Raw genomic sequence first — 26,396 nt, 5'->3', positions numbered from 1 at the left:
GGCATAATGGGTTTTCAAGAATAACATTCTTTTTGAAATTTCACAATCCACTTAATATAGTACCACCACTTAATATAGTATCACTGGCCCTCAAACTCTTGATTCTTTAAAGCTTTCCACTTGAGAAAAATTAGTTCCGTAAATCAATTGTCACGAAATGGGAAAAAGGCAGGGACAGGGGGCAGGGGGAACATAAGGGGAAGCGTCACTAGGTCCCTCTAAAGAGCTTACTTCATGTAGCTCTTTTTTACAGTGTCTAGTGAGTAAACAAACAATTTTAGTTTTATGGACATGTGATTTTATTTTAACTATTTTGAGTAAAAAGTTCCTAGAGGGGGCTGTAAGTATAAAAAAATTGTGTGACGATAATCCCTCAAAATGTGCTTTATTATTTTTATCTACAATTTTCCCCATGCCCTGTAAGGTCCTCAACAGCACTGAAAACAATGACAACAGCGTGATGGGGATGGTTCGATTACCAGTTCAGGTTCTTGCTTGTCTTGATTCTCGACCCCATTGATTGAAATGTCATCAACAGCCAAGAGGAGTTTTGAGACAGCTGCTCTGTGTTTTCCATTCTCCTGACCCCTTAACTTTTGACGAAAATAGTCACCTTCCAACCAGAGGCTTGCCTGTTTCCTAGAGCATTTAAATAACATCATCAAAATACAGCTTTCCAGAAAGACACATGCAAACGATGCTCTCCTACAGATGATCTATTGTTTTTGTTTTTTTTTTTTTTAAGATTTTATTTATTTATTCATGAGACACACACACAGAGAGAGGCAGACACGCAGGCAGAGGGAGAAGCAGGCTCCATGCAGGGAGCCCGATGTGGACTCAATCCCAGGACTTCAGAATCATGCCCTGGGCCCAAAAGCAGGCACTAAACCGCTGAGCCACCCAGGGATCCCCCAGATGATCTATTGTTACTGGAGACTAAGAAAAATCCTACTTCCCATCATTTTCCAGACCCATGGTTCCCTGAGGAATTACAAAAGTTCTCCGTTACTCACATCACCAAAAATTGCTGCTGCGGTCCAATTACTGAGCCAGGTCTGCAGATTCTGACCCAAGCAATGGTCTCGGCTGCTGTCATCCTGTAATGCTTCATGAGGTAACAGGCTATCAGAGTGCCTGTTCGTCCAAGGCCAGCTAGAAAAGAAACAAATCAAAGGGTCCTTCAGAATTTTGTTGGGCAGGCAGAATTTTTTAGGCTTCCCATGAATCTGCTTCCCTCAACAGTGCCTCTCAAGTTTGGATATGCACAGCAATCACCTGAAGAGTGTCAGAAATACTGGGTCTCATCTCCAGAATTCCAAGTTAACTGGTATGTGATGCAGCCTGGACACGGAGATTGCTAACATCCCCCAGATGGTTCTATGAAGTCAACAGTGAAAATCACTTTCTAAAGTGATGATCCTAAGTTGTTTAAGTGCATTGTTTTCCACTATGGGTTTTCTGTTAATGGTACTATCGTCTCTCCAAACACATGGGCTTAAACTCTCACATTTTTTTCCCTCATCCAACAGTTTTTTCTACTATACTTTTATTCCCATTTTCACATGGATTTCTTTTATAAATTGTATTTCTGCTGTCCCCCTTTACTCTCATCTAGACTACCATCATTACCTCTTAGAGTGATTAATTTTGTATGTCAGCCTAGTAGGTGTATTTGGAGGAACTGACATTTAGATTGGTGGACTGTCAATAGCAGATTACCTGCCCCTCCATAAATTGGGTGGGCCTCGTCCAATCAGTTGATGATCTGGACAGAAGAAAAAGACTGGCATCCCCGAGGTTGAGAGAATTTTCCAACAGCCTGCCTTCAGACTGAAGCTGCACTATTGGCTCTCCTGGGTCTCCAGTCTGCCTACTCACGTGACAGATTTTGTACTTATCTGCCTCTGTATTTACACGAGCCAATTCTTTATATCTTCCTCTCTACATACGTTCCATTGGTTCTATTCCACTGGAAACCCCTCACTTATACAGATTTTGGTACTGTGATATGGTGTGCTACTGTAACATATGTAAAAACGGGAAGGAGCTCTGGAGTCAGAATTGTAAAAGCCTGGGAGTTTTAAGGCACAATGTTAGAAAAAAAAACTTAGACCACCCTTAAGGGTCTGTTGGTAGGAATATGGGTGTTGGTAATTCTGGTTCTGACTCAGATGGGAATGAGGAACAGGTTACTGGGAACCAGAAGAAAGGCAATCCTTGTTAGAAAGTGGGAGAAAAACAGCCTGGCTAAATTGTTTTAGTGATTTTTGGAAGGTAGAACTTATTTAGCAAAGGAGATTTATAAGCAAAGTATGGAAAGTACAGCCTCATTTCTCCTCATTAAAGTAAAACATTAGAGAAGACAGATGAACTGAAGAAGGGACTGTTAAAGCAAAACAAACATTTAGAAAATTCTAGGCCTATCTATACTGCAAACAGAGAGAATGTTTTTTTCTGGAGAGAACCCCAAGGGTGTGGTCAATGATCCACTGGCATAAAGAGATTACCTAGGGATCTAATCAGCCATCTCAGCAGAAGCCAAAAACAGGGATGGGATTGATTATACCAAGCAGACACAGTGCCAGTCTGAACTAAAAGGGACATACACAAGATGAAATGAAGGAAGGCTTCCAGATTTCTGGGGTTTTAATAGGACTAACAGAATTATCTAAATGAAAACACTCCTTGTCCTTCAAGAAGAGAGAAGTATAACCCCAAAGGACCAACAAGGCTGCCACTGCCCTGATAAGCCCAGGGGCAAGGCTACCTACTCCTGGGTTTTAGGGGGTAGGGCCAGCTCTGTGGTCAGGGGGCCAGGCTGTCCCTATCCACCACTTCAGGGGCAGGGCTGCTGCCCAAGTGGGTTTGTGGAACAGGGAATGGACCAGAGCATTACTTCTGGGCCAGAGGACCTCACAGCATTTGCCTTGCTAGGTTTTAGACTTACTAGGACCCCGTAAACCCTTTTTTCTTTTTTTTTTCTTTTCTTTTCTTTTCTTTTCTTTTCTTTTCTTTTCTTTCTCCTTTCTTTCTTTCTTTCTTTCTTTCTTTCTTTCTTTCTTTTCTTTTCTTTTCTTTTCTTTCTTTCATTTATTCATGAGAAACACAGAGAGAGAGGCAGAGACATAGGCAGAGGGAGAAGCAGGTTCCATGCAGGGAGCCAGATCCCGGGACTCCAGGATCATGCCCTGGGCCAAAGGCAGGTGCCAAACTGCTGAGCCAGCCAGGTATCCCTTGAACCCTTTCTTCCTCCTGATTTCATTTGGAATGGGAATGCCTACCCTAGGCATGTCCCACTACTGTATTTTAGACACACTTAACGTGTGTCAGGGTCCACAGGTTCACAGCTGGGGAAGAGTTCTGCATCAGGATGGACTGTACCTGGTGTCACCCATTATCTGTCTTAGAGGATATTTAGAAGAGACTTTGGACCTGAACTGATTTTGGAATGGATTACGTCTTTGGAGACTGTTGGGATAAGCTGCCCTGAGAGGACAAAAATACTGATCAACCGGAGAACATGATGTTATGGACTGAATTGTATCCCCCACTCCCTGCCTCCCCAAAAATCCACGTTCAACTTGTATTCCCAATCTGTCTATCTCTGGGAAAAAGCCCTATATGGAGGTAAATAAGGTTAAGTAAGGTCATGTGGGGAAGGCCCCACAAACCTCATAGGACTGGTGTCCTTAGAAGAAGAGGAAGGGACACCAGGAGTTGAGTGTTCACAGAGGACAAAAAGAAAACAGCTATCAGGCTCCCCACAGAGAGCCTGCTTCTCCCTCTGCCTATATCTGCCTCTCTCTGTGTCTCTCATGAATAAATAAATAAAACCTTAAAGAAAAAAGAAAAGAAAAGAGCTGTCTGTGAGCCAGGAAGACACCTCATCAGAAATCAACCTTAGGTTTCTAGCTTCTGAAACTGTGAAAAAATACTTTCTGTGTAATCCACACAGTTTGTGGTACTCTACTGTGGTCCCCCAAGCAACTTAATACACTCCCTAATGGATCTCACTTCCCTATTAATAATCCAAACTTTCCATGGTCATCAATTTTCTTGCCAAAACAAAGATCCAATCCTATCAAATCCTCTTCAGGTTTTTTTTTTTTTTAATTTTTTTTTATTTATTTATGATAGTCACAGAGAGAGAGAGAGAGAGGCAGAGACATAGGCAGAGGGAGAAGCAGGCTCCATGCACCGGGAGCCCGACGTGGGATTCGAACCCGGGTCTCCAGGATCGCGCCCTGGGCCAAAGGCAGGCGCCAAACCTCTGCACCACCCATGGATCCCCCTCTTCAGGTTTTTAAATGGTCACCAGCTGACTTCAGGGTCTCTCAACCTCAGCACTAATGACATGTGGGGCCGGTGTGGATGCTGTCCAGCACACTGAGGGCTATTTACGAGCATCACTGGTCTAAAGAGTTGTAGCATCCTCCCACCACTTTGTGAAAACAGCCGTTTTAAATTCTTTGTCCAGTAACTCAGAGATCTGGGTTTCTTTAGGGCCGGTGTCTGGAGATGGTTTTAATCATTTCATTTTTAAGTGTACATTTCAGTGGCATTAACCAACACGCTGCTGTGCAACCATTACTACTATGTCCTCTGTGTACCTGAGACAAATGTGTATTCCTTTTTTGGGGAGCAGTGTTCTCAGTGTGTCTGTTATTTCTGTTGGTTTACTGTGTTGTTCAATTTCCTTACTGATCCTCTATCTGGTTGTTTTTTTCCATTATTAAAAGTGGGAGAAGTTGAATAAACCTTAGTATATCATACAGTGTATTATTACACAGGCATTCATTCAATAAATACTTATTAAGTGCCAAGGCACTGCTTTAGTTGCTGAAAACATAGCAATTTAATAGATATAAGCTCCACAAAGACAAGCCCTTGGAGTCTGCTCTGTTCACTGACATATTCTAGAACATATCAAACAGAAGACACTGAATAGGTATTTGAGGAATAAATGAATGTATTTCTTTTTTTAAGATTTTATTTTTTGAGAAAGAGAGATAGCGGATATATGCATGTGTGAGAGTAGGGGGAAGGGCAAAGGGAGAAGGAGAGAGAATCTCAAGCAGACTCCCTGCTGAGTGTGAGCGGAATTCGATCTCACGACCCTGAGATCAGGACCTGTGCCAAAACCAAGAGTCAGGTTCTTAACCAACTGAGCCACCCTAGTGCCCCTAAATGAATGCATTTCAGTGTGCTAAGGTTTTGTAGGCTTACTTATGAATATAATTTAATTTAATACTGTTCGTATGAAATTAGGGCTTTAAAAGCCTTCTGTATATGCACAGCTTTATAATGTCAATCATCACTCAATAAAGTGGTTTTAAGAAAAAAGCAACTTACAAACAACAATAACAAAGTCAGTTCATGTGTCCTTGCATATAATCTAAATGGGCATGGTGTGCTTCTAAAGCATACATACATGCATGTCCACCGTTCTTTACCCAACCCTGGAAACATACCTTTACAATGTACTGCAATGGCACCCTCTGCATTTTCACAAATATCCAGAAATTCTTTGACAATGGCATCAGTAGGGGTGCTGCCATCCGCAAAGAAAAGATCATAGTGATCGAAACCAGCATTCGTAAAGCGTTTGGCATCATACATCCTTTTATTCAGACGAATGATGGTAGAAACGTTGTGATTCTTAAAATATGGAATATAAGCCTCAGGAGAGTGTTGGTGGTAACCTACATAAAGAAATTCACCAGATGTCAAATGCAGAAAGAAAATGGATAACAATTTTACCTATAATTGGGTGGAAAGAGTATCTTGACTAGGGACTGAATACCAATTTGATTATAACTGTAAAAGCACTAATTTAAGAAGTTAAAAGCCAGGCAAAATGATGTACTATCATGCCTAGTATATTTAAATAATTTAGACAAATGTGATTTAACTGTTTGGCCTCTTTCAAAGGAAAACACAGGATAGATACTTCTTTTAATAACAAAACAATACTCTAGGTTCCCTATTTTCGCATACCGCTTTCAAGTCTGGTTCTTGAATGAGGTCCACAGAAGGCAATAAATCGGTCTGGTATTATCCAGTTTAAATCTCCATTTTCCGCTTTCTGCAAAGGGAAGACCAGTACAATTCATTTTTAGACTTGATTTCCCGTCTACATCCTTTTTTAATACCGAGTGTCTAAAGGACTTCAAATCCATTTGTTTCAGCACAAAAACTATTTACAAGTGACCAGGAGACAGGAAACTAAAATTTAGCCTGCTACGAGTATTCCCAGGGAATAGTCAGTTAACTTTTGCTGGTCCTAATCACTTTTCTTAAAACAGTGTTTCTTTCCTAGGATAGTCAGCCTTTGGAAAATAGAATTGATTGCCATCCAATTTATACCAAAATATTTTGTTTTTTGTTTTTTTTATCCAGGTAAATTCTCATGTAGTTGCTGCTACTCAGTAAAAAAAAGCATTTTTTTTTCTTTTTACTATGAGGGACTAGAAACTTCCCTATTTTCCTAAATGACAAATTGGCTTCTAATATGAGCAATCTTGACTCCTTTAACAAAGGGAAAAAACCAAAATTTTTGACTTCTTGATATTTACACCTGTATGATGGATACACTTCCATCATTTTGTTAGCTATTTAGTAAGGAGGTCAATGAGAATCTGCACTAAACCCAGCAGAAAATTTGAAATTACAAGTACACTAAGATCACAGTGTATCTCTAGAAAGAAAACATGGATATGAACTGAAATTTAAAACACTTTACTTTTAGTTATTAAGTCCTTTCAACTAAGCTACCATAACAATTGTCATAATATAGCTCAACTTTAACAATAGAAATGGATACAAAAAGACTTAAGCAGGAATTAAGACACTTAATAGTGGAGGAAGAGAGAACTAGCGATAAAAACAAGATCAATTAGCTTTGCAATTGCAGTATACATATGTGCACCTAAGAACAAGTAAGAAGTAAACTGGGAGTTGCTTGAATATTTCTACAAGACAGGCAACCCACATCCAGTTTACTTAATTATCAGTGAGGGGAATTAGTGAGCCCATGTTCCATACTAAAAGGCCTAAGCAGGAATGAGAATGTGTCCAGACGCTACAATTTTGAAATGAAACCAGAAATGTGGAGTTTTGTTTTCTCAGAAATCTGTAATTCTTAATGAGAAACCTATGATTAGATTTCATTGAATTGCAGAAATTACAGATTATACGATGCATTCTGACTTCAGAGAAGTTAAAATGGGAAAAAAATGGTCATCATGGAATCAATGAAAGACACTAATCCAAAATTTCTAAATACACTGTACAAAGCAAAACTACCCATGGACTGTAGCTACCTCAACAATTCCTCTTATTTCAATGCAGTTTCATTGAAAGTAAATAGCATTTGTGCGCAACCCTGCTACTCCCCCAACACTACAATGTCTGCATTAGTGAGAGGGGAACTAATTAGCACCTATATTACTTCTTAGTAAAACACAAAGACATCACTCTGCTCCACTGAAGAACCCCAAATGGCATTCATAGTAGTTTTACATGCCTAAAAAGAGAAAGTATACTTTATTTTAAATGTTTAATTTTATAAGGACAAGCATGAAAATAATGGTAAGCCACATTTACTAGTTTAAGATGCAAATTAAATATATATTGTACTTCAGAAAGGTACCACTGTTACAGAGAAGGAAAGACAAGATTGGCCTGAACGAATCAATAACGAAATATATTTTAGATCTTTGTACAACGCAGTATGACTAATTGTAACTATTAAAACAGTTCAGTTACATTGAACAGATTAAAATAATAGTTACTCTAGAATATGATTGTGAAAGGACAGTTATCCAAAGATTCTATATACTGTTGCATAAAGTACTGCCTGTGGAATCACTCCATTATGAGTGAGAATGTCCACTTAAGATAACCACATAGGATAAAAAGACCAGATTCCACAAGTATTCTTGGTGAAAGAAACCTTTAGCACAGCATCTTACTACCTATTTAAAAGGTTAGAATGGTAGAATTAAATTACTTATTCTTAAAAAAATAATAATAATAACACTACATTAAAAAATGTAGAGGACACGTATTGCTTTGCCTTTCTGGACTTCCTTCTGTCCTTCTGTCTGTGCTGTTTGATGGAGCCAATCCCAGCACTCTACTACAACTACTGAGATGGCCCATCCAACAACCACCCTCACCAAGAACACAGTCTGGTTCAGGCCCAGGGACATGATCTAAGGCTAATGAAGAACTTGTGGGTCTTTTCTGATGATTTGCCCAGTGAGTAAATCAAAGCTGCTGGTCTCCATCTTCATCACTACTGGGGAGGGCTGGCCTAAGAACAAAACTAGCTCTAGCCCAATTTCTGGTAAGTACTGGAGTACATTAATCTCATCATGCATGAAGTCACACCAGTTCCTGGACTCTTTATTTATATAAGTCAATTAATTTTCCTTTTTTATTTAAGCCACTTGTATTTACTTTTTGTAACTTGCAATCAATAGGGTCTTGACTTCATACAAACAGTTATGATAAAAACATATTTTCTAGAGGTAATAAGATATACAATGACTTTTATTCATCTCATCAGATCCTATGCTAAGGGTTTTATGATCATTTAATCACTATATGAAAATCATCAATACTAAAAAAAAGATTAAATACTAATTTAAAATGCCCATAAGCACATTCATGCACTCTGGAAAGATGTATTAAATGCAGAAATCACCACTAAGAAACTGGACTGTAGAACTGGGGATGAGAAGATAAATACTTGAATTTCTATTTTTACTCTATACACATCTAAATTGTTCACTTCTTTAAAAACCAAGAATATTACCTCTGTAAGTAAAACATGAATAAGGGAGTTAGTTAAAGCAATATCCTTGAAAACTTACTTCATAGTGTTCATATTCATCAAGGTTAAATGAGTTGAAATTAAGGAGGTCATACTGCATTGCCTAAAATCCAAAGGAAAGCTTTTAAGAATAAAGATGTAAGTAAGAAAACAATTTGTAATCCAATTTCCTAATTAAAAATATCAAGAGGTACCCCAAAAGAACATTATTATATTTAGATTTTGTTCCACTCAATAGTTTTCAAAGAAGGTAGACTACATGTTTTCAATGCTTCCATTATATGGAAAATCAGTTATAACAGTATTTATTTTAATGAGATTTGCTTTTTTTTTAAATTTTCCTTCATCAATCAACCTATCCACGCAGAGCTGAAAAACCACATCTTCAAAGTAATCCTACCAACTTATTAGATCAACCCTAAATAAGAAAGAAAAAAGAAAAAAACCTAGGTTAACTTATCCTAAGTAAATCCCACCACGTCATAAATATCTTCACTTTCACATTCTTCTGAATTTGAATTAAAAGATTAATGTCCCTGAAATGAAAAATTCAAAATTTTGAGAAAATTCTTCAATAAAAAAAGTTCTGCTCTGTGGCCTCACTCTGAGTTGCAGTGGGCAGATCATAGTAAGCAAAATAAGCAGTTTTCTCATTTCTGAGACAAAGACAAGCTGGTGGCCTCTGAGAAGTGTTGTCTCTGTTCACTAATCCATGAGCCAAGCAGTATGTAAGCAGGAATTTTTTTTAATTAAAGTACAGTTGACACACAATGTTTTACTAGTTTCAGGTGTCTAACATAATGATTTGACAATTTTATACATTACTCAGCGCTCACCACAATAAGTGCAGTCACCAGACAATGTTATGATACTATTACTGACTACATTCTCTACGCTATACTTTTCATCTCTGTAAGCAAGAATTCTTTTTTTTTTTTTTAAGATTTTATTTATTCATGAGAGACACAGGGAAGCAGAGACACAGGCAGAGGGAGAAGCAGGCTCCCTGCAGGGAGCCAGAGGCAGGACTCGATCCCAGGACCCTGGGATTACACCCTGAGCCAAAGGCAGACGTTCAACCACTGAGCCACCCAGGCATCCCATAAGCAAGTTTCTTGATCAGCAAGATATTCTTGGTTTAAAAGGGGTGACTCTGTAAACTCAACTTTCAAAATGTAAACTACTGAAATACAAATGAAAAACAAGGCTATAATATCAAACAAAGAGCCCCTGTTTTAAAAAATATAGCCATTTAATTCTAATTCCAACACCATATATTTCTTTGAATTCAAGATACTCAATATATATACTATTTGAACTAGACATTTCTAACAGAAACATATAGTAAAATGTAGATTATAGGCAATTTCTATTCATAAGGAGAGCCTATTAGAAGCTGCATTAAAATTAAGTCACAATTATATTTATAAATGTTTTATACATGCAGTAATATTCCAAATCAGATACCAATAAAAAAGTTTAAATTGAAATCAGAAAAAAAAAATAAATAAAGAGTGAGAAAAGCAATCTTAGCCTATAGTTCCTGCTAATTAATGAGACTTTGGATGTAATAGCTGATTAAAAAAAAAAAAAACTAAGCTGAGAAATAACAAAAACTGCTATAAAAATGTTGCAGTAGACCATTTCCAGGGCTCTCTAAGTTTCTCCTTTTTTTAAAAAAAAATATTTTCTTTATTTATTTATGATAGTCACAGAGAGAGAGAGAGAGAGAGAGCAGAGACACAGGCAGAGGGAGAAGCAGGCTCCATGCACCGGGAGCCCGACATGGGATTCGATCCCGGGTCTCCAGGATTGCGCCCTGGGCCAAAGGCAGGCGCTAAACCGCTGCGCCACCCAGGGATCCCTAAGTTTCTCCTTTTAAAGGAGAGAAGGGAGCTCTAGGATCAAGACAAGTTTGCCTGCCTACATCAGAAGTTCTCAGGGGTCCATCTGGCAGGAACTGTAACTGCAGTTGGAAGGGGTCATTTATACCTGCTGTCTCTCCATCTCTTGATCACTCCCTCTGCCTATGACCTACCTAATCGGAGACCTGATGGAGCTGCCTCAAAGCCTACAGCAACAAACTCAACCAGTTCCATCATAGTCCACAGACTCAAACCCAAAAAAACCATTAAGTTCCATACTTTGTTGCCTAATACCGGGAAAAAAGTATACTAATTAATCTCTGAATTTGTATACTAATTAGTCCTCACAATTCTCAGAAAGCCACCATGTTTCATTACATAAGAAAGTAAACCCGGTTCCTTTTGCCTCTGAAAATACAAGTCATACAAAAGTTGAGATGTTGTTGAAGACTTATTTGACGCGTGGACAGCTGATTTATAGTCTTTGTTTCTTGTGCTGCCCTGACATTCAAGACACATACCTGAGGGAGGGAATGTTATAACCAGAGTCTGCTGCGTCACATAACTCCAGGGAACCCCATTCATTTAGAATGTGATATGAAAAATATCCCTGGGAGTCAAAGACAGCAGGCAGCCCTGGTTATAAAACACAAGAGTTATTTTTAAATAGCTCTGACAAAGCAGTGGTGACCTACTTAGTCTTATATAAAACCTAGTAACAAACTAATGGGCTATACAAATTCTTCTGTTGAACTAAAAACTGAATACTTTAAGATACAAAAATGAAGTGTTTGTATCAGTTACTATGTTCTAGAAATGTCCGTTGTAAATAGGATTGGTGGATATTAGACCCATAAAATACATAAATCGAAGAGAATTTGGAAACCAGTAATCTATTTACTTTTTATTTTTCTTTGAAATCACAACATACTCAAAGCAAGTCTGGATTTAGCACCTAAGTATGTAACTATTCTCTTATCATCCTCTGTTGTTCAAGTAGCTTTTCTATCAACTCATTCAGAGAAACACACCTTCAGAAAAACTCTTCTGGTTTGACATCATTCTAACATTAGTGGAGAAAATGGGGTATCTCTGACATTATACACATCTTGGAAAATCTTTGTGGAAGAAGGACCAGGTTTCCTTGGACTGTAACCTTCCAATTTAACACTGGGCTCATCCTATGAATCACTTACCTTCTTTACTGCATGAAAACAGTCGAGAAGTGTAATGTAGAAATTGCAACTTCCATAGGCAGCATCTCTGAAATCCCAAAAGTATTGAAATACATAGCTTAGTTAATTTAATTTTCTGTAGTACACTTGCCTCAAGACAAAGTTGCCTAGAATTTAAAATCAAACCACAAACTCAGGACAAGGATTAAAAAAAAAAAATCTTGCCTTTTGGGTTTTAATCAGGGATAAGTCACTGTTATAAATTTCACTGCAGTTTCTATCTATTTTGGTAGATACTTGTTTCATAGGTGTGAATCAATGACCACTATCTGAATTTCAAATGATCTCCCAAGATCATTTCTGGCCGTGATGGCTAGACTTCAAAAGTATCTTCTTGAGCTCTAATCTAATATGTACCCCTCCCCACAAAAAGGCAAAGCATTGCATTTTTTCTTCAAACTGGAAGATACCACATTAAATTGTTACCAGGAAAGATTTACTTTTGACTCCATATATACGTACATATATGTGTGCAATATAAGTATGTGTCCATCCACATAGAAAAAAGATAATGGGAAATCACAGTAATATGTAATACTACCTGTGAGCTAAAAAGCAGTCTGCTCTTCTCATTATGCTTTCACAATCTTTAACAAATGAACTGAATAACTTCTTTCTGATTTTTAGAAGATTAGAGTACCTAGAAAACCACAGTGCTCTTGGGGAGGTGTTTAAATTAGTTTACAGACAACTCCACCCAATACCACAGCAACATCTATCACTAATCTTACCACAGATCTCTTAATGTCAGTTAAGAGTTTGTCCAGAAAAATAAGGCCACCCTCTACTCCCACTGGCTTCTCCTTTCCAGCTACCCTGAGCCATTACGAAATGAAAACATTCAGAATTAGGCAACATTAAGTTTGATCATTCTAGAAATGCTGAACAGCTAGGATTCTCAAATGGTCCTTATCTGGACTTTCAGTGGAACCAGACTGCTGCTGAAGCCATCATTACCTGCCTGCCTTGGTTGGGTTTTCACACTGTAATGTCACTTAGCTGAAAACTCAAACTGCACATTGAAAAATTTCAACTTACACAAACCTTACAGCAACATGAACAAGGTGGAAAAGGACATCTTTTTCACTGAGAATAGTTTGACATTACTGTCTGAACTGGCTAGGATTCCTGAGGTAAATTCTATGTTAGCTGTCAGAGGATTGCACAGTCTTACAACAGGCCATTTTTGTCCTGTAGGCCTCTTAATTTAAAAAGCTGCTCTTCTAAAACCTAGAAAAGTTCTCTACAAAGCCTAGGAAACGATTTTACCAACAGTTTATTGGCAATCTTCAGGAAGTAGAAAAATAATACGGCCCATAGCAGTTCGCAGTGTGGTCCCTGATCAAGCAGCATCACTCAACTCTGTTGGAAATGTCAATTCCCAGGCTCCACCCCAAACCTACTGAGTCAGAAGTTCTCTGGGTGGGCCAGGGAATTTTTGCTCTTACAGGTCCTCTGGGTGATTGTGATGTATGTTCAAGTTTAAGAACCAGTGACCTAAAGAATCAACACAAAACATATGTTTTGTAGGAATAATTTTTTTCATGGAATAAAGAACATTTTAGATAGAGAACCTAGGATAGGGAAATGAAGTAATTTAATCTAAACTCAAATAAAAATTATCAGTGGAAGGGCGGGCGCCTGGTTGGCTCAGTTGGTTAAGTGGCTGACTCTTCATTTCAGCTCAGGTCATTATCTCAGGGTCCTAGGGAGACAGCTTAAGGATTTTCTCTCTCCCTTTACCTCTCCCCCTGCTTACATGCTCGCTCTCTCTCTCTCTCTCAAATAAATCCTTTTTAAAAATTGTGACTGGATATATGGTGTTGCATCCTCATGTTTTTAACCCTATCTCCTCAGTTACTTTTATTATCTTCTTTATCTACTGAGAATTCTTCCCAAGTCAAAGGCATGTTGATTCAGTCTTTGTGATAACTTGATGCATTTATTCAATGTATATTTTTGAGAACCTACTACAAGCCAAGCCCTGCTTTAGTCAATGAGTATTCCACAAACTTTAATCTGGGCTTAGCTGAAGTTCTGCCTCACATATCACACTACCTGATTAGACAACAAAAATCTTTCTTTACTCATTCATGTTTATTTCTTAATACCTCCAACTTTAAATACACCCACACATTCTTCCTTCTACCCAAGCAATCAGGCTTCTTCCAAACAGTAGAAAAGTAGCTATGAATCTGTATATAAGGCTGGGGCAGGGGATGTGTCACTAAGATCGTTCGACAAACTTAGAGAAGCAATGAGGGGGCACCTGGCTGTCTCAGTTGGTGGAGTGTGTGACTCTCGGTCTCAGGATTCAAGCCCCAAGTTGAGTGTGGAGATTACTTAAAAATAAAATCTTTTAGATAAATAAGGCAGATGAGAATCAATGAAAGTGTACTGCTGAGAAACTGCAAAACAATGTCAAATACTAGTTTTAAAATAACAGCTTTTGCAGCAGCTTGGTAGCCAAAAACTGCAAATAACCCAAGAATTCATCAAAAGGACAAAGAACAAATAAACTGTGATGTGTACACTGAGTGGAATGCTACAAAAGCAGTAAAAAGATAAAGCATGATACCTACTGATACCTGCCACAACATGGATAAATCTCACAGGCATTATGTATTTAAAAAGCTCGGTCCCAACTCTCTAAAATGCCTACTATATGACTTCATTCATATCAAGTTCAAAGGCAAGAAAAACATGTGGTGGAAGTCACAGAGATATTAGGTGGGGGGTGAAGGGAATCTTTAGGAGTGCTGGCAGTGTTCTGTGCCTTGAACTGGATGGTAGTTACATATACGCAAGAGACTAGTGGGGGGTTTTAACTGTAGTAAGATATACATCATGGTGTTTAATCCTCATACCCCATTAGAGCGATCCTCCTGTCATTCCCATTTATGAACTAGGAGACCAAGGCTCACATTTATAAAGAACCAAAGTGGCAGAAGTTAAGAGTCAAACTCTCCTTGGTCTGATGTCAATAGTAAACTATACAACACTATCTCCCAAGAAAACAGAAAGCAGAGCCCCCCCTTCCCCAACCAATTAAGAAGCAAAGGTGTATTAAGGGTAATACCAAAGAATGGCAGTATATGCTATTGCTGACAATAATCCTAAAATATCAAGAAAACACTGAACTACATTTTATACTATATTTTCATTTAAATAGCAGAAAAATTGTGATATGATCCATTAAGAAATCATATATATGTATATATAAACATATGTAAATTCAGTGGTTAAAGAATTATATCTAAGTTGAATTAAATCTAATTAAATATTGCTATGAAGCATAAAAAGTTTAACTGCAAATGAATGCTATTCTTGTTAACAGCTATATTTATACTGTGCACTTAAAGGGCATATATTTTTTTAAAAAGTGCATATATTTATTCTACATACTTAAAGTGGCAAGGATGAAAGACTATAATGCAATTTCTTTCAAAATATTCAAGCTTAAAAAATATATCAAGCTTTATTAATTCTGATTGACCTACTCTCTAATTAGTAAGTTAAACAGAACACTAAAATGTGAAGTACAAGTTTTTTGATTCTGCTCTGCTGATACTTTCGTAAAATTCAGTAAGTGTGAAATACAATAGTATTGTATTATCACATACCCAAAATAACATTATAATATCTACATATAAAACATACTTTCTAAAAAAAAACAAAACTTTCTATCTAAAAAATACATATGTATTTTATGTTTTACTTATAAATAAAAATGAATTACTAGAAGAGAAAAAGAAAAAAACACATTAAATACAAGCCCAAATCTTAATATTTGATGCCACAGACATTAAAATACTCTATTGAATTATTATAAAAGTCTCTAAAATCCTACTCGCCATTCTTTTTTTTTTTAAGATTTTATTTATTTATTCATTAGAGACACAGAGTGGGAGGGGGGAGAGAGAGAGAGAGAGAGAGAGAGAGAGAGAGAGAGAGAGAGAGAGGCAGAGACACAGGCAGAGGGAGAAGCAGGGTCCACACAGGGAGCCTGATGGGACTCGATCCCGGAATTCCAGGATCACACCCTGGGCCAAAGGCAGGCACTAAACCGCTGAGCCACCCAGGGATCCCCTCTACTTGCAATACTTATTCTCATCACAGCTGGTAACAAAAAGTTCGCAGATTGACACTAATTTACAGACCATATCTGGAGAAACAATACTTTAGATATATCAAATATTTGGCATCTAGGACTACAAAGATTCAAATTTTACAAACTTGAGCTGCTTCTAGCCAAGTCCTATTTTTTAGAGAATTACTCACTTTGCTCCTGGGACCAGGAGTGCCAAACTTCATTTCTCAGTGCCAAACTTCAGCAATTTTAACACAGGTAATGGCAAAAAAAGCAAAATTTATTCTATTTTTGGCCTTTGCATTTAAATTAATGCAAATTCTCTTTTACATCACAGTGTTCCATGGACCTTTACCTGGGTGATATGAAATGTGTGTGCTTATTCTATTTCAGGACCTTAAGTTATAAACTTTAAGAATGGCACTATTATAAAGGAATACTGATATAAAGAAGCTAACAACAAAATTATCACTGTATACCAATGTTCTTGTGACTCACAGACCACAGATACAAGCATTTCTTCTCAAGGAATTTATGGCTGCTGTTATATTTGAAGTTGAGAAATAGAGCACTCTCCAGTTTAGAAAATAACCTTCATCTCCTCCTACCCACCTCAAATAACAGAAGACTTAACACAATCCTTACATTAGAAAGAAAGGTGATGGTACTGGGTTCAAAGCAATTCTCCTAATTTGCTAAATCACTTAGTACAGTCTAAGGTAATATAGAAATGAAACAACTATCTATTTCATGGAGTAAGTCCATGGACAGTCCTACAGTTACTGAAGAAGATTCTGCTAAGGTCAATGGAAGACCCAACCTGTCCACAATGAAGTCAAATTCACAACCTTACATTTTAAAAGCAAGAACATACCTTCAAAATCAGGCATCCAAGGCATATGCAACAATACTAAAATTACTAACTTATGAGTGGAAGAAAAATGCAGTACTTGAAATTATCAACACAGTATGCAATCAGTAAAAGTATTTCATGTTTATTACATCTTAAGTGCCATACAATAACTTGATTATGTACCCACGTCAAGGATTTTGAGAAACTTTTAGAACTTAAGAACACAAGTTTTTTCAAAATATCTTCAACACAATCACCTGGTAAGTTGTGAGATGAGGATGAGGCTGTTACCCGCTTACATACAGACTTTACTTATTTACCACTTCTATGACATAGCCATTTGGTTTTTCCAGTAGTGGAGCACACTGGCAACCTCACCCAGCCATCATCTCTGCGGGCGTATTGCTAGGACAAAGAGATTCCTTTATGCCACTGAAATTAACTACTATTTATTGGAAAACTTATTTCTTAACTCTTCAGGACCCAAATTTCTCAGGGGTGGCTCTGAGTACCATAATTTCAGGACTGTCATCTGATTACAAGGCATAGTTTCCATAAGTGGCAGAGGTTCTCACATAGAAGTGATTCACTGCCACGAGGGACATCTGGCAATGTCTAGAGACATTTTGCTTTCCACAATTAATTTCATGGAGGTGGAGGTGTTACTGACAACGAGGAGGCAGAAGCTGGGGATGCTGCTAAACATCCTACAATACATAGGACAGCCCCCACGACAAAATGTCAGTAGCTGAGCTGCCCAGATCTATGATGTTATTTGTACCCACTCTAACAAGACTATTTACCAGGTCTTCTTTTTTTCAGAAACAACTATAGTAAGATATTTCTGGCAAGTACCTGATTGAATGAATCTACCATATCATTCTTATATTTACCTGAAAGGAATGTAGGATGTAGCTCCACACATTAATATTCTATATGCTTCTTCTGGAGCTCTCCCCAAATATATAACCTATATTTGAAAAGAGAAGAAAAAAGCAATTTATTTCTAAATGAAGATACAGTGCTGTCACTGCAAAAGTTTGTATAATTTCTCTCTGATTAACTGAGCCTGATTCTCCAGCCTTCCCAAGGACCCTGGGAGTCACCCAGGACCCTATCAGCCAATTCCTTTTTAGCTGGAATCTGCTGTAGCTAGTTTCTGTTGCTTGCACTAAGAGCACTGAACAACTCCCCAACAACCTTTTGTGGTAACAAGTAGAGCATTTTAAAAACAGATTTTCTAAATCAAGATATTAGACTGAGCACATGCTTTTAGCCTCATCCCTTTCCTGAAAATCCACTGAAATGACTATAAAGAAGTGTGTGGGGGATGGAGCTAGGAGGTGGACTGAGAATGGGGACGAGGACATAAGGCAAAGCAAGAGTTTGATTAATTCCATCCATTTAAATTTAACTACTTATAAGTACTGAACAGGTTTCCTATAAAACTGCATTTGCTTCTTATTTTCATTGGCTTCTTTTATCCTCAGAACTACATTAGGCTTTCACCTTATCTGGTAGAATTACTTCAAGTAGATTCTTTAGCACTTCGGGTCCAATAGCTTCTTGTTTTCTGCCCTGACATTTACTATGCATATGATTTTTGGTGGACAGTTCCTTTCTCTCAATAATTCATACATGTTGTTCCACTGTCTTCTCAGTTCTAGTGTTGCAGAAATATTTTACTAGCCTCATTCTCTCTTCCTCTTATAAGAACCTGTTTCAGAAATTTGGAGTTTGAGAATTTCACTGGCTTCCCTCTAAGTGAGTCATCCTCAATCTCCAATTTAGTTTGCCTGAGACTTCCTGACCCCCATTCAATCTGAAGGCACAAGTCTTTTTCCAACTCAGAATCTTCCCATAAGGCAGGACATTTTCAGCTCATACATGGTGGAAGGAGAGGTGGTCACCAGCATCCGATTTGGCACATATATTTTTACATAAATTAGATTCCATGCTAAGGCTTATTTTGGGATAATATACTTGAAATTTTGAGTTGTAGGGCATCTGGGTGGCTCAATGGTTGAGCATCTGCCTTCAACTCAGGGCTGCTCCGGGATCGAGTCCCACATCAGGCTCCCCACAGGGAGGTTGCTTCTCCCTCTGCCTATGTCTGCCTCTCTCTTTGTCCCTCAGGAATAAATAAATAAAACCTCTAAAAAAAAATTTTTTTTTTTACTAGTAAAAAGAAATCACTAAAGAAGTCCCTGCATGGCTCAGTTGGTTAAGTGTCTGACTCTTGATTTCAGCTTAGGTCGTCATGATCTCAGGGTTATGGGGTCAGGAACCATGCTGAGCTCCATGATCAGCAGAGAGTCTGCTTGAGGATTCTCTCCCTCTGTCTCTCTCATGCATGCTCTCTCTCTCTAAAATAAATACATTGAAAAAATAAATAAATAAAAATAAATAAATAAAAAATAGATAAATAAATATATTTTTAAATCACTAAAAAAATTATAAACCTCTAATCTCCATCACTTACGTATATGAGCTGTTTCCTCAACCTAATTGTGAGCCCGATGAAGTGAGGACCCATCTCTTAGGCTTCATTTCAAACTCCTGGTTCATATACTATACATGGACTCTTACTGAATTTTTAATTCACTAACCTAAATCTACTTACAATAGTAAATTTTAAAAAATCATTGGATTAAGAGAAATCATACAATCACAGATCCAACAAGGATCTTTAAAACTCTGAGGACATATCCCAAAACTAGTCATAACAGTTGAGTCACCTTCCAAAGGGCATTCTACCAATTTTCTGTTTTAAGAATCATAAATGGAACCTTTTCCCGGTGTCTACACTGTTTCTTTTCTTTTCTTTTCTTTTCTTTATTTATTTGAAAGAGAGAATGTGCATACACACAAGGAGGGAGAGGGGCAGAGGGAGAAGCAGACTCCCCAGGGAGCAGGAAGCCTGATGTAGGGCTTGATCTCAGGACCCTGGGATCATGAACTGAGCCAAGGCAGCTGCCTAACTGACTGAGCCACCCAGGTGCCCCTACACTGTTTCTCAATATGGTTTCATCCCATTTACTCTAAAAAAAAAAATTACAAAATTTCAATTAACTATACAGAATCTTGTAACGTTTATCTAGGGCAGCATACAAATCCACAAAAAAGGTACAAGAAAAAAACATCAATTCCAAGAATAAATATTTTGTTACCTAGAACCTAGTACAAATTTTCAAGTATAATATTCATAACTCCTGGGCAGCCCAGGAGGCCCAGGGGTTTAGCACCGCCTTCAGCCCAGGCTGTGATCCTGGAGGCCCGGGATCGAGTTCCACATCGGGCTCCCTGCATGGAGCCTGCTTCTCCCTGCCTGTGTCTCTGCCTCTCTCTCTCTCTCCTTGTGTCTCTCATGAATAAATAAATAAAATCTTTAAAAAAAAGTATTCGTAACTCATATAAGATTGCAATTTATCACGAACTAAAGCACACATAATCATTTGTAATCTTACTCATCTTAGTTGTCTATACGTTACTTCTCTTTTAGGCCTCAACTTATCACGTGACTTTCTATTTTATTATTATTCATTTGGAAAAACAGCATGACAATTCTTTTAGGAAACATTAAAAATAATTTTAAATCCAACCCCCTCCTTTGCAAATTTCCTCATTCTTTGTTAGGCTCCAACATCTTTCTTTTCTCTTCTAAGGTTTACTGTACAGCATCAGAAAAGTCTTTTCTTGTCTTTCTTCTATTTTGGGACTTACTAGTAGATAGAGACTCCCCTCCAAAGACCACCCTGAAACCAAAACAAACCAAAACCAAATAAAAAAAACACCTTGAAGCCAATGAGAGGGAGAACAAGATTTGATTCATTTGTATTTACACATGTATGTGTATGTACACATAATTTAAATTAAATGAAATCGAGACCTTTTTCAGGTTTCCCTATTTCTAGCAAGACTGTCTCTCAAATTATATAAATTTTTCCTCAAGAAAAAGATAATTCCTCTTTATATATTAAATGCCTCTTCATACATTAAATAATTGTTGGTCAGCCTTGGAACACAAGTTTAATTCAAAGAACACAAGGGCAATGTAACATTTTCTCCTTTGGGGGAATATTTATTTTTTATTACTGTTTTAAAGATTTCTTTATTTATTCATGAGAGACACAGAAAGAGAGAGGCAGAGACACAGGCAGAGGGAGTAGCAGGCTCCCTGTGGAGAGCCTGATGTGGGACTCAATCCCAGATGCCCTATCATGCCCTGAGCCAAAGGCAGAGGCTCAACTGCTGAGCCACCCAGGCATCCTTTTTAATTTTTATTTATTCTTTAAAAGATTTATTTATTTATTCAAGAGAGACACAGAGACAGAGGCAGAGACACAGGCAGAAGGAGAAGCAGGCTTCTTATAGGGAGCCCGATCCTTTAGGGGAATAAAAACTAAATCCCTTTACTTTGAAAAGTAGTAAACTTTTCAAAAACGTTATTTTTAAACCCAGTTGTGGAATGACTGTACATAATGTACATAAATAGATACTGGGTATAATGAGATAAGTTAAAGGAAATTTATAGACTCAGAATGAGCCCAAATATGCTATAGTCTGAATGTGTGTCCCGCCTTGCAAATTCCTATGTTGAAATCCTAATCCTATGGTTAGCCATAGGGTGGAACCATCATGGATGGGAGGAGTGCCTTATAAAAGAGGCTCCAGAGATCCTTAGCTCCCTTCTGCCATGTGACAGCCCTCACCAGGTTGCTGACACACCCTGATCTTGGAACTCCCAGCCTCCATAAGAGAAATAAATTTCTGTGTGTTTATAAGCCTCCCAGGCTCTGGTAGTTTGCTACACCTACCCAAAAGGACCAAGACACACAACTATTAAGTAAATATTTGCAGCTAGTATCATTTTTAATTGTACACCCACACATCTTCCCTAGTCAAAAGGCCTTGCCATATGAAATTATTCTAAATATAAGAAAAACCCTATAAATGGCTCCTATATTAACACAAATCCTCAAATTAGTAAAATCTAAATCAGTGTAATTTTACGAACCGTCAGTGTTCCTAGCAATTTGGAAGCTAGGTCCTTTTCAAATTCCTTTGGTATATTTTCATGAGAAGCTATGTACAAATATAGAATGGTCATTCTAATTCCACATTGCTGTCCAAAAATAGGAAGCAACAAATGAGGAACAAGAGAGAGATTAAACAGCTGTGGTAGCTAGCTTCCAAAACAGCCCTCATGATGCTCACTTCCTGGCATTCTCACCTTGTGGAGCCCCCTCCCACAATGAATAGGGCACCCATGTGTAAACAATGCACAAATGGCAGTGTGTGGCTTCTGAGTCTAACTCATAAATGACACTGTGGCTTCTGTCTGGGATTTCTCACTCTGGGTACCTCAAGGTGTCATTAAGTGAGGGTACTCGGGCAGCCCGTGTGGCAAGAAGAGAAGCCCCATGCCAATAACCAGTGTTAACTGACAAGCCTTCAGATGACTGCAGCCCAGTGGGGTAATTCGTCAGGCAGCAATAGGTAATAGAGTAGCATGATAAACAGTGAGTAAGGAAATAGTCACTTCAGTTAAGAGAGGATAAATAAGCAAATAGGTGACAAGTGCAGAGGTAAACGCAAGCAAGCCCCATGGCTTAGAAAGCATCAGAAGGGGGAGCATGCTGTCATCTGTCTCTCTGAGGTAGGTAATCTCTCTGAAGAAGCAAATGGCAATCTCACAGGATGAATAAAATATTGTGGGACAAATATCTGATAAGTCAGTAGTGCTTTTTGAAGTCACAGTGCAAAGATCTTCTTTGCTGAGTAGTACCATAGTCATTTCTAGGACTTCCATGTCCGTATTTTTAAATTATCATCTGCATGCCCCAGTCCCTGTAAAGACTCTGAACCTTAGACTACAGACCTATGTTTTGAAACCTGGGAAGGGCTCGACCAGTGATGAATGAAATCAGTGGATTGAAAGAAAAGAATCACAGCCTGATCATTTGGTTTCAATCCTGACAATTCAGGCCCCAAATAATAAAGCCCAATCATTTAAACACATGCTTCTTATTCTTACATACAACATTTTGGGTTTTTTTAAAGATTTTATTTATTTATTCACGAGAGACACACAGAGAGAGGAAGAGACACAGGCAGAAGGAGAAGTAGGCTCCATGCAGGGAGCCTGATGTGGGAGTCATCCCGGAACTCCAGGATCATGCCCTGGGCCGAAGGCAGATGCTAAACCGCTTAACCACCCAGGGATCCCCACATACAACATTTTGAAGCTTAAGCTATGTACTCAGAGAACCTTTGGTACAGTTTTAAAAACTAAAACATTACACAATCATCATGAGAATGAAGAATAACAAAGGTGTTTAAATTCTACAACAAATGTGGCAGCCTGATAAACCCATAGCCATTTTCAAATATTTTTCATGGAGCAATGTCACAATGTTTCCAGTATTAACTATTTTCACTTCAACCAGATGACATAGTCTTTCCTATGCCAACACTTGAATGATCTTTAAAAAAAAAAATCACTCTCCAGATTAACACAGAATGTTCATGAACCAACACACGTTGGAAATAAGCTTCAAGATCCAACTGCTGAATAAAAATGATGAGCAGGGACAAGACTATATACAATACACAATTTTATATGATAAAATAAGTAAACAAGGTATAATCACTTTCACAGCTCCTGCACTAATATAAAAAAAATTCTATCACTTAAAAAAAATCAGATGGCCTTATATTTCAATAGTTTTAACTTTTCAGTTATTTATAAATATAGTAGGTTGGTATAATGATCCTCAATTTAGATAAAGGGAAACTGCAAGTTTGGCATAGCAATCATATATCTACCAAGACCAGACATCTAATAAATGTGAGGAAATTGGGCTCTGGGTCTTAGTGCACATGGCTATACTATGTAGGCAGTAGGGATATTTTTTCAAAACAAAGCAAAAATCTTAATTTTTCTTTTTGCATGAAACCTAATTTTTAAATATTAGCAAAAACAAACTACTATTTATAAATACTCAGTTACATAAAGCTAGTAGGTCACTACTTTCCAACCTGTGATATTTGCTGGTCACCCAAAATCACACTGCTTGTTACTGGATGGAGAGAGCCTACTGCTCAGACCTTATCTATAGACAAGAAACCATACTATCTAAAACAAGTACTGAAACAGGGACAGGATTCCAACATTCCAGAGAGCTTAAAAGATCTACAATCAAAGCTTATAACAGAGAGAGCCATTTATCTTCACTCTTTCCCCAAATTGTGTCCCAGGTGGCTCTAATAGCTGCGGTCAGGCTCACTAGGGCGAGAAAGGAAGCATGGCTGACATCAGCAGGGATGCTCACAGCTACCTCCACCACATGGCCTTGTCCCCTTCTGGGCACACCTCACACTAACCTGCCTTCTGGTTGCTATTCACAGCAGCCTGTTGCTGTTGCCCTGCCTGTCACCGACACCACGGTATCTGCCCAAGGATGAGTACTTATAAAAACTTGAGCTGTCCCTCCCACCCCCTTGGTCCTGTAGTCTTTGCTGCCCCAGCTAGACTATTTCCTGAACTGGATTCTTACTTGTGGCTTTCAGATCCTTTCTGCTCCCTTTGTCTTAGCTTCTTACCTGATCCCTTCAACAGGTAGCCACCTTCACCTAGCACTGACTACTCTGGGTTCAAAATCATTAAATCCTTAAGAAGTAGAACAGAGATTCAAAAGACCATCATTAACTAACAAATTAAGTCTCTGAGCTCTTATCATGACTGTTGAAATAATCTCAAATCTGACACAATTAGGATTCTATTCAGACTGCTGAATTAATAAATTCTTAGGATTTAATGAGTACAATTTTCAATGCAAATGGTTTTACAAGGTAAGCCATTCTAAAGGTTACAAAAATTGCTTAGAAATAAAAAAATACTACTTACAGAGTGATAAATTTTGAACAAGGAATCTACATGTTAGCACAATTAGCTCTCCCAAAGTAATCTTTTAAACATTAAGGAAAGCAAATTTGCAAGCTATGTACCAAGAGTTTGCTTGCATCATTTATTTTATACTCAGAACACAGCCACAAATATGTTAGAAAAAAGGGTTAATTTCCCAGATTAGCCCTCAAAAGTACATTTAACTTGTGGAAGAGCTGAATACTATATATCTGCAGAAAAATATAACTGCTGGTCAATAAGATATAACCAAAGTTGATGACCAGTAAGATAATACGGCAACTTTCTTGTTTTTTAATATAAAAAGAATATTTAAGGAATGATAATAGTCGAAAGAAACAGGAAATAGAAAGAGAAAGACATTTAATGAATGCTTATTAATTGGTGCCAGATATTCTACATAAATTGAAATTAAAAGCCAGCTCAGTGGCCTCTTCCAAAAAACTGTTTTGCGGGCAGCCCGGGTGGCTCAGTGGTTTAGCGCCGCCTTCGGCCCGGGGTGTGATCCTGGAGACCCAGGATCAAGTCCCGTGTCAGGCTCCCTGCATGGAGCCTACTTCTCCCTCTGCCTGTGTCTCTGCCTCTCTGCCTGTGTCTCCCATGAATAAATAAATAAAACCTTAAAAAAAAAAAAAAAAAACTGTTTTGCAACTAAAAATTAACATTTAGGGCAGCCCGGGTGGCTCAGCGGTTTAGCACCGCCTTCAGCCCAGGGCCTGATCCTGGAGACCAGGGATCGAGTCCCCTATCAGGCTCCCTGCATGGAGCCTACTTCTCCCTCTGCCTGTGTCTCTGACTCTCTCTCTCTGTGTGTCTCTCATGAATAAATAATTAAAATCTTTAACAAAATAAAAATTAACGTTTATACCTACTAGTATAACACACCACCACTTCTATTACAAAGTATACACATAAAAAAATAAATAGTAACAGAAAGTGACAATCATTTCTTAAATGATTAGTGATTGTGCTTTAAAATAAAATAAAATCTTAATAAATTTAACAGTTAATGCTTCATTTTTTAAGTATCTTGATTTAAAAGCCTGGTTGTAAGTTCAGCTCCCTTGCTTGCTTTCTTTTTGGTTGCTTGGAAAAAAAAAAAAAAAAAACTTATGGAAGTGTAACTTACAATCAACGAAAACATACATTTTAAATGTATATAGGTCAATAGATTTCAACTGTCCACAGCTATATGACCACAACAACAATCCAAGTAGGAAATGTCCATTACCTCAAAAGTTCTCCTGTGGATCTTCTCAGTTAATCCCAAATGTTTCCCCCTTCCCCACAAGTCTGAGGCAACCACTGATATGCTTACTGTCACTATGGAACAGAGACATCTTTCCAAGAGCTTCATATAAACAAAATCATGTACAGCTGTTTCAATTCTTGATTTAAATGGGTGCTGTGACTAAAAAAGAAACTTTACTATGATAAATAAATGCAAATACGGGAATGATTACACTCATTTTCTTTCATTCCATCTAGCAATGATGGACATTTGGTTAGTAAATTCCCAATTTCCTAAATGCTAATCAGATGTTGTTAAAAACTAATGGGGAAAGTGCTGTACATTTTTTAAAT

General features: G+C 37.9%; 1 protein-coding gene across 6 annotated transcripts in view; it reads right to left on the bottom strand.

Moving 5' to 3' along the window:
- The window catches only part of CDC14B (cell division cycle 14B), a 98,698-nt gene that overhangs the window by 19,133 nt on the left and 53,169 nt on the right, over positions 1-26,396 (bottom strand). For 5 of the 6 annotated variants that reach the window (XM_055309895.1, XM_055309894.1, XM_055309899.1 and 2 more), the window contains exons 5-11: positions 17,779-17,855; positions 11,904-11,970; positions 8,883-8,945; positions 6,001-6,088; positions 5,475-5,705; positions 1,017-1,155; positions 480-639 (exon numbers count right to left, since the gene is read on the bottom strand). In XM_055309895.1, coding sequence (XP_055165870.1) covers positions 480-639; positions 1,017-1,155; positions 5,475-5,705; positions 6,001-6,088; positions 8,883-8,945; positions 11,904-11,970; positions 17,779-17,855 — 825 coding nt within the window. The remainder of the gene's footprint in view (positions 1-479; positions 640-1,016; positions 1,156-5,474; positions 5,706-6,000; positions 6,089-8,882; positions 8,946-11,903; positions 11,971-17,778; positions 17,856-26,396) is intronic. The other variant, XM_055309896.1, reaches the window with a different exon arrangement.

This window comes from Nyctereutes procyonoides, unplaced genomic scaffold (assembly GCF_905146905.1).
Source record: "Nyctereutes procyonoides isolate TBG_1078 unplaced genomic scaffold, NYPRO_anot_genome, whole genome shotgun sequence".
NCBI lineage: Eukaryota > Metazoa > Chordata > Mammalia > Carnivora > Canidae > Nyctereutes > Nyctereutes procyonoides.
This window is presented reverse-complemented; position numbering and strand designations above follow the sequence as displayed.